A 9,405-nucleotide genomic window follows, 5' to 3' on the forward strand; every position below is an offset into this window, starting at 1 on the left:
CAGGGACGGAGGAGGAGAGACAGGAGGGACAGACAGAGGAGAGACAGGAGTGACAGATTTTCTAAATGTTGATTTTCGGCCAACTTTGTAAAAAAAAAGATCAGGTAAAGATTGGGTAATCAGTAAATGCGTATCAAAACAAATGAAGAAGGATGACACAGAGGAAGGCAATCAAAGGAAACTAAGGAGTGAAAGACAGATGGTGGTTCAGCTCAACGAAAGGAGAAGACGTTGATTGTTTTCCATGTTATGGGCAACAAGAGAAGTTGGGAACTTCAGCAATATGTCTCCTATCGACTTCTATCATCTCGTGGGAATTCTGATGTGTTTTCTCCCTCTCCAAGGTACAGTAAATAGCAGCTATACATAGATTCGTTTTATTATGTCCTATGACCCTCTTTCTTGCACATAAAGGCAAAAAGGTATTGTAGAGTGTGAAGAGGGAGTACATAGAGAGATACACGTTCAAGAGTTCAGCAGCTGACAGATAAGCCACAGCGTAGCCTAGAGTTCAGCAGCTGACAGATAAGCCACAGCGTAGCCGAGGAACATTCTACTTCTGAAAAACTGTGTGCAATGATAGTGATTGCAGTGGGGGAAACTCAGTAATTTTTTTATCTTCACCTTGACTTTACAAATTAATTCTATTCCTTTACACGACATAACATTGTTGTGTGTTTAACATGATCATACTTTACCTCAGTATCTACTGACGATCCGGGTTCCAAAGCTCAATTCTCTCATTGATATGAACATGTGTTAAAGTGAGGCTTACATTTACATTTTTACATTTACATTTTTGGCATTTAGCAGACGCCTTATTCCAAAGCGACTTACAATCAATACATTTGAATACTAAGCAAGTGAATCATCAATCCACCATTCGTAGCAGGAAGAGTAATCCAGCTCAGGCCCGGGGCCACTGATAGAAGGAAAAACCTTCTTCTATCACCTTCTTCTAAACCTAGACTTTTTTCTTTTTTTTTACACTGGAGAAACAGAGAAACAGTACAAGGGGGCAATAGAAGTTTTTAGGGACACAGTAGAGGGGAAAAGCGGGTGTCTTCAGGAGACGCAGTGCTGAGGGGCAGAAGATGTCTCAGGAGGAGCAGTTAAGGTGTAACCTGAAGAGGTGGGTCTTCAGTCTACGACGGAAGATGGGTAGTGACTCTGCAGTTCTGACAGCCGTGGGAAGCTCATTCCACCAGCGGGGAGCCAGTGTTGTGAAGAGACGTGATCGGGCAGCACGACTGCCGTGTTGGTGTAGAGGTGGTGGGGCTTATCATCTTACCATCCGAGAGGAGGAACAGGAGTCTCCCTGTTCCCACACTAGCAGGCTCAGGAACAGCTTCTTCCCTGCAACTGTTCCTCTGCTGAACCCACCACCCTCCCTCCACCCCCCAACAAGAGGAACATGATCTCCCAGTATCAGTGTACCCCCTCATACCTCTACTGGCTGCACACTCACGACTTCAATGAAACTTTTTTGCACTACTGCTTGTTTACACATACCATATTTATTATGGTAATAATTATTCAGTCTCCAATTATACAACTTACATTACATGTAACATACCTCAATACCTTTTGCCCTTGTTCAGCTGTACATATCATATTGATATTCATCTCATGTATGTGTTATACTAATTTATTTATACTCACTGTAATACCTTACACTGTAATATCATGCACTGTCTATAATATCATGTCTTTTGCACTATGCCACTATTTGCTCTGGTTAGATGCCAAACTACACTTTATTGTCTCAGGACTCTGTATAATGCAATGACAATAAAGTTGAATCTAATCTAATCTTACGTTGCAGAACGCACACATAAGGTTAGTAGAAACTGTTGGACTCTATGTTGTAACAGCGCCCTCTAGTGGGAAGAGGTAGTCTCAGTTGTCAATTAACCCAAATTATACCATCAATCATATTCTTTTTAGATCTTTTCAAACAACCAAGTCATGATACGCACATGATCAAATGTATAAGCCACATGATGTAGCCAAAAGAACACACATCTTGCATCATGCAATTGAATGTATGGCTCAGGGAGGCTGGTGGAGGTAGACATCGGAGGACGGGCTCATTGTAATGTACGGGATGGAATAAGGAACCATTCCCTATTCCGTTCCATGCATTTCAATGAGCCCCATCCTCCGATGTCTACCTCCACCAGCCTCCACTGCTATGGTTATATGACTTCGTTGTTGTAGGTCATTCAAGTTCATGTACAGATATTACTGACGGGAAAGGCATCTTGGTATTACCATGATGGGATTACTCTAGTAGAGAACACAGGGATTACATTGAAGGCCAGAGAAGGATAGATGAGAAGGTAGTGTATGCTCCCTGCATGCAAACTCCAAAGATGAAGAGCTCCATTGTGCTGGTATTGATCCATTATATTTTAGTAAGAGAGGAATATGAAGCAGATGGAGATTGGATGGTTGGGGTTGATCAATGGGGGACATAAAATGGGATTGAACCATGAAGCGTGTACTGTGTTGTTAGTAAAACAATCAAAGCAGGTGCATATACACTTTACAGTGAATAATGTATGTTTACGTGTCATGTGTAATTGTATGTAAAATAATGTTTTGTTTTCCTTCCTTCTCTCCCTCTTCCCTCCCTCCCTCTAAAATCACTCCTTTCTCCTTCCCCTCTTCACATCCCTCCATCTTCCATCTTCCTCTCATTTCCGACTGTCTCTCTGTCTCTCTGTCTCTCTGTCTCTCTGTCTCTCTGTCTCTCTTCCTCTCCTTTGTTTCTCCCCCTAATTCTCATCATTATCCTACTCATCCCAAACAACATCCTTCTACCCTCCTCCCCTCTCCCCCCTCCCCTACTCCCCCCTCTCCCCCTCCTCCCCTCTCCCACCTCTCCCCTCCTCCCCTCTCCCACCTCTCCCCCCTCCCCTTCTCCCCTCCTCCCCTCTCCCACCTCTCCCCCCTCCCCTCCTCCCCCTCCTCCCCTCTCCCACCTCTCCCCCCTCCCCTCTCCCACCTCCCCTCCTCTCCTCTCCCACCTCTCCCCTCTCCCACCTCTCCCCCCTCCACTACTCCCCCACCTCTCCCCCCCCCTCCCCCCTCCCCCCCCTCCCCTCCTCCAGAGTGTTCCCACCCCGGGGCCAGGGCTCAGGCGGAGGACAGGCTGCTGAACACTCTTCAGCCGCTACAACAAGCTAGCGCGGCCCGTGGCTAACACCACTGACGTGGTCAGCGTACGCTTCGGCCTGTCCATCGCTCAGCTCATCGACGTGGTGAGGGACAATGACCCATTGATTTCACTCCTGTGATATTGACATTTACACTTTTTTGACAGACACCTTTATTCAAAGCAACTTACAACAAATATATTTGTCTAAGTAAGTGAAACGTCTATCAGTCATCACAAGAAACAGTAATCTAAGCTAGGACAGAGGTCGCAGGTCGCAATTAGCTAGCTATGTTTCCTGTCTCACACTTTATCTGGTTCAGTCAGATGGGGGTGGCATACTATGCTAGGCTTGCAGAATATAGTGTAACCGCATTATAAGTAATGAAATGCTTGACATAAACTATACAACAGGGTCAATAACTGGGGAAGGTTAATCCACAATGCATTTTCGTATTCACACTTAGTGTATATTATCATCATAGCATAGTAGCCTATGTATATCAGGCTATAATTAGGTGGTACCTTCCAGGCCCGTGGTCCTAGGGTACTTCGTAATATCATAGCTTAGTATATCATGTGTTCAACTTGGCCCATATTAGGTGAGTGGTCTACCCCCCTGTCTGTCAATCTCACCCCATTTATGGTTATGGGGGCATATCTGTAGGAACACGCCCCATTGCCGTTTGCGGTTATATATATATATTATTATTTATTTTTATTTTTATTGATATGTGATATGATGCATGATCATCATACTAGAGATACAGATGACTTTAAGACAGGGGGAGACTGGTGGAGGTAGAAATCGGTGGACGTGCTCAGTGAGTGTAATGCATGAAACATGTGTTGATACTGTTCCTGAATCCCTTCCATGCATTCCAATGGGCCCGTCCTCCGACTTCTACCTCCACCAGCCTCCCCTGCTTCAGGGATCCTACGTTCCCTTACTATAATGAATTGGTGTGGTGCTAATAGTATAGTATAGTATAATAGTATAGTATTGAATAGTTGAAACATGTGACCTTTCTTTTCGAGGGGTACCATGAAATTGCACTTTATCAGTCATTTAAGACCGTGATCATACAGTACATATCCCCTTCCAACAGCCAACTCGTGAGCTTAGAATTATAAGGTTCTATCTCCGTTTAGGGTAGTTCAGAGATACTGAGCGTCAAAGTTTTTACATTCCATTATGTTTTGTGAGATGGAACCTTTGTATTTTATGAATTACTAACTCAAAAATGTCAACATTTTAAAAATAACACCACACAGGCATTAATAAACACCTAATGGATCAGATTATGTAAAAAACTAAATTTGGACAAAAATGGAGATAGAACCTTATAATTCTAACGTCACGAACTCTGTCTCATTGTTCTTTTTCTCCAAGGACGAGAAAAATCAAATGATGACCACAAATGTCTGGGTGAAACAAGTGAGTATCTCTCCATCGAATCATTATGGATACTGTCGACAATAGGGTTAGGGTTAGGGTTAGCAGTTTTTGGGCAGCGATTTGGTGTCGAGGGGTCTGTTTGTTGCCATACTGTTACTGTTGGTTCTGCTCTTTCAGGAGTGGTACGACTACAAACTGAGGTGGAACCCTAGAGAATATGAAAACATCACGTCCATGAGGATCCCCTCACAGCTCATCTGGAGACCAGACATCGTTCTGTACAACAAGTACGTTTAGGTTTTCACCCCAAAGTGTCATTATTGATCCACTATAGCCCCCGACTTCCAGTCTACCCACCACCCTCAAATACATGATAGTATATACATATCAGGGAAGGCTGGTGGAGGTAGCTGATGCCTCAACCAGCCTCCCCTAATAGACATAAACTCCATCCAAATACCCTAAATACAGAATGCTGTACATATACATTCCATCCACATACTAACCATGGAGTTAAGATACTCTACCTCTCCATCTGCATACAATCTCACTCCAATCGAATCGTGCTTGTAGCTTGAATGTACAATACATGTCGTGAGCTTAGAATTATAAGGTTCTATCTCCGTTTAGGGTAGTTCAGAGATATTGAGCGTCAACATTTTTACATTCCATTATGTTCTGTGAGATGGTACCTTTGTATTTTATGAATTACTAACTCAAAAATGTCAACATTTTAAAAATAACACCACACAGGCATTAATAAACACCTAATGGATCAGATAATGTAAAAAAACTCAATTTTGACAAAAATGGAGATAGAACCTTATAATTCTAACGTCACAATGTGTGATTCGTTTGGCTCCTCCCCTCTCTCTCCTCTTCAGTGCCGACGGTGACTTCACTGTCACCCACCTGACCAAGGCCCACCTCTTCCATGACGGCTGGATCAAGTGGGTCCCCCCGGCTATCTACAAGTCCTCCTGCAGCATCGACGTCACCTTCTTCCCCTTCGACCAGCAGAACTGCACCATGAAGTTCGGCTCGTGGACCTACGACAGAGCCAAGATCGACCTGGTCAGCATGGCCAGCAATGTGGACCAGGTGAGTGGCCAGTCAATGTGTACCGGGAGAGTGGGCCTGCACTGTGGACCAGGTGAGTGGCCAGGCAACATGTTCCAGGTGAGTGGGCCTGCATCGTGGACCAGGTGAGTGACCAGCACTGTGGACCAGGTGAGTGGGCCTACACCAGGCTGTGACGTTGAGGACACATCGTCTGTTATGGGTAAATATGAACGGAATGCCTTTCTCATTTCTCATCTCTCTCTCTCTCTTGCTTTCTTTCTCTTTTGTTCTCTCTCTCTCTTTCCCTCCCTCCCTTCCTCTCTCTCCCTCTCCCCGCCCTCTTTCCGGACCTGCAGATGAACTACTGGGAGAGCGGAGAGTGGGTGCTCGTCAGCGCCGTGGCCAACTACAACATCAAAAAGTACGAGTGTTGCCACGAGGTCTACTCCGACATCACCTACTCCTTCCTCATCCGGAGGCTCCCTCTCTTCTACACCATCAACCTCATCGTCCCCTGCCTCCTCATCTCCTGCCTGACCGTCCTGGTCTTCTACCTGCCCTCCGACTGCGGGGAGAAGATCACCCTGTGCATCTCCGTCCTCCTCTCCCTGACCGTCTTCCTCCTCCTCATCACCGAGATCATCCCCTCCACCTCGCTGGTCATCCCGCTGATCGGCGAGTACCTCCTCTTCACCATGATCTTCGTCACCCTCTCCATCATCATCACCACCTTCGTGCTCAACGTGCACCACCGCTCGCCGCGCACGCACACCATGCCGCGCTGGGTGCACACCGTCTTCCTGGACGTCGTGCCCGGCGTCCTGTGCATACGGCGTCCTCCTCCGGCCGTGGTCAAAGAGGTCAACGGCGGGAAGCTCATGGAGATGATGCGCACCAGGGTCGGACGCGGCGGCGGCGGGGGACGGGACGGCGTCTGGGGCGGTGGTGTGTGTTCTGGGCCCGGGGACGGGGCCGGGGACGAGCCCTACTTCTCCCCCTCCACCTCCTCCTCCGCCACCTCCCCTCAGGGTGCCCCCCAGGACAGCTTGGCCCGTTCGTCCTCTCTCTCCCTGGGTCGGCGCACGGAGACGGAGGCCCCCCTGGTGGGGGGGCTACCGCAGCAGCAGAAGCCTCTGGGTCTGGGCGGGTCACTCTCCTCCAGCCACAGCCAGTACACCAGGAACCCCCACCACCACCCCACTCCTCCTCCTCCTCCTCCTTCTCTTCCACCCGGCCAGGCTGCTCCACACCGCCTCCTCCTCCTCCTCCTCCTCCCCTCCACCTCCATCGGCCCAGGGAGAAGCACCACCACCACCACCACCACCACCACCACCACTGCCAGGCCAGGCCGAAGCTCCGTTCCCTCAGTGTGCAGTATGGCCTGGGAGAGAGAGAGAGAGGCCCCAGAGCTCTGTCCGCGGTCGCTCTCTTAGCATCCAGTACTGCAGCCTGCACGAGGAGGCCTCCAAGGTAACGCATGGATGCTGGTTCAGGACCCCTGTGCTGTGTGTGTGTGTGTGTGTGTGTGTGTGTGTGTGTGTGTGTGTATGAGTGTGTGTGCGTATGTGTTGGAGGGTCAGCAAAGGCAGAAGACAAATATCAGCTTGTCCCCCCAAACATCGAAAATGCTCATTCTATTCTATTTTATTCTATTTTCATTGTATTTCATCGCAGAGCTTGAATGGTAAAAGCCTCAGTAAGCCACAGCCTCTCTCCCAGAACCAGCCCCACCCCCTGGGGGAGGAGAGGAGGCAGAGCTGTCCTGTCCTGTGTAGGCGTCACACAGGTGGAGGCGGGGGTCCATACCGGGCAGACGTCACCAAGGCTGGAGGCTCCAGCAACTCCGGGGACGCCCAGGGTCTCCTCTCCCTGTCCCCCTCCCTGTGGAAGGCTGTGGAGGGGGTGCAGTACATCGCTGACCACCTCCGAGCCGAGGACATGGACTTCTCTGTAGGTTTTGATTGATTGATTGATTGATTGAGAATGTTTATTTTGGTCAATTCATAATACAGATATTAAACATTAAAAACATTAAAAACATAACAAATGTACACAGTCACAATGCGTAACACCAGGACCAAAAAGGTGTAGGCTGAAGCCATGGCTTATTGCGCCTACCCTTTTTACATGTATGGTTTTCCCCCATGAGTACATAATCAAAACATTGCAACTTTTATAAACAAAATTTCACTTACGCATCTTAACAGAAAACTCAAAAGTACCAAACAAAAAACTATATTAATGCGCCTACCCTTTTTACATTAGGTGGATGAGTGACTGAATAAGAATACAGTATGGTGTAATGTTTTGGAAGCACTACATGCTTTGGAAGAGAAATCAATTATTTCACAACCTTATGGGTTCTGTGCTGTTCTACGTAAAAAATACAAGTTCTAGTGCGAACGTGGGAGCTGGTGTTAGGGGGGGGGCGTGTCTGTAATATTAGTGCTTTTAATTTTAAGGCCAGAATTGTTCAGTGCACCTGACCGCTATTCAGCCCACCTGAGTGCATGCGAGACAGCGCCCCCTAGCCTAGCACTGTGGTAATTTCACCTGTTACTTGCCGACGCAAACTAAACAATACACCTGCGTCCTGCTTCCGTTATATGCCGGCTGAAAATAATATAGAGCCCAATAATTTTTACTCTCTGTATGAAATGTGTATTTAATGATTGACCATCTATGTCACACACACACACACACACACACACACACACACACACTCACACACTCACACACTCACATACACACACACACACACACACACACACACAGACACAAATACCATAAATGATGCCAGTGAGTTCATGATGTGGGTACCTTTTTCAAGGTCACATGACCACTACACAACAACACACTACAACAGAGTTAAAACCGGTTCACATAATAAGGAAACATTATGATCATAATAACAGAACTAATAATCAACATTGTCTTGCTGTAATTCTCTGACTGGACTGAGACACGGATGTATTGTTGTGTCCATTGCCTTCCAGGTCAAGCAGGAGTGGAAGTATGTCGCCATGGTGATTGACCGCATCTTCCTCTGTGTGTTCATCTTGGTGTGTATCCTGGGGACCGTCGGCCTCTTCCTGCCTCCTTGGCTGGCTGGAATGATCTAGAAGCTCCATTCCTTTACTCAGTACTCAAGTTGGAAAAGACAATCAGGGGGGATGGTGGATGTTATCATATGGGGACAATTTTAGCATCCCCACAGTGTCAGTGACTTGGTAAAAATGTCATTGCATGTGTGCGTGCCCCCTCCCTCGCCCACAGTATATTACTCAATATGCAGAAAACTAAATGTTGAAATAGCAGTAATGCCACGTTCATTGATACAATGACATAAGGGATGGAAAGGGGGGAGTGCAGTTTTAGAAGGGGGATGATTTTGACTGTTTTTATTTCAGGGGGGCCATGCCACCCCCCCTCAACTTGAGTGCTGCCTTTACGTATCTCTTTGTCTCCTACTGTTCTTCTGCACTGACATTATAGACCTGAACAAATGAAACCATCAGCTGAAAGTCGTCCTCCCTCTTGTCTTCTTCTGTCCTGTGTTTCCAGGTCAGTATCGTGAGCTTAGAATTATAAGGTTCTATCTCCGTTTAGAATGAGAAGGTTCTATCTCCGTTTAGGGTCGTTCAGAGATATTGAGCGTCAAAGTTTTTACATTCCATTATGTTTTGTGAGATGGAACCTTTGTATTTAGGATATGTAGATAGAGAGAGGAGGATGCCACTGCTTTAGATCATTGGGATGCACCTGGACTGGCTGTTGATACACA

The 9,405-nt window shown here is 46.9% G+C and overlaps 1 protein-coding gene across 1 annotated transcript; it reads left to right on the forward strand.

Moving 5' to 3' along the window:
• Positions 1 to 2,430: 2,430 nt before the first annotated feature.
• Positions 2,431 to 8,743, forward strand: LOC308171157 (neuronal acetylcholine receptor subunit alpha-4-like; the record flags this gene model as incomplete). The annotated part of the gene is made up of 9 exons (XM_080546012.1): positions 2,431 to 2,453; positions 3,176 to 3,266; positions 4,554 to 4,598; positions 4,668 to 4,846; positions 5,444 to 5,660; positions 5,978 to 6,553; positions 7,062 to 7,091; positions 7,341 to 7,571; positions 8,618 to 8,743. 9 exons carry the CDS (start codon positions 2,431 to 2,433, stop codon positions 8,741 to 8,743), a joined length of 1,518 nt encoding a protein of 505 aa, XP_080402138.1.
• Positions 8,744 to 9,405: the final 662 nt, after the last annotated feature.

This window comes from Nansenia antarctica, assembly GCF_963989245.1.
Source record: "Nansenia antarctica genome assembly, chromosome: 15".
Lineage (NCBI taxonomy): Eukaryota > Metazoa > Chordata > Actinopteri > Argentiniformes > Microstomatidae > Nansenia > Nansenia antarctica.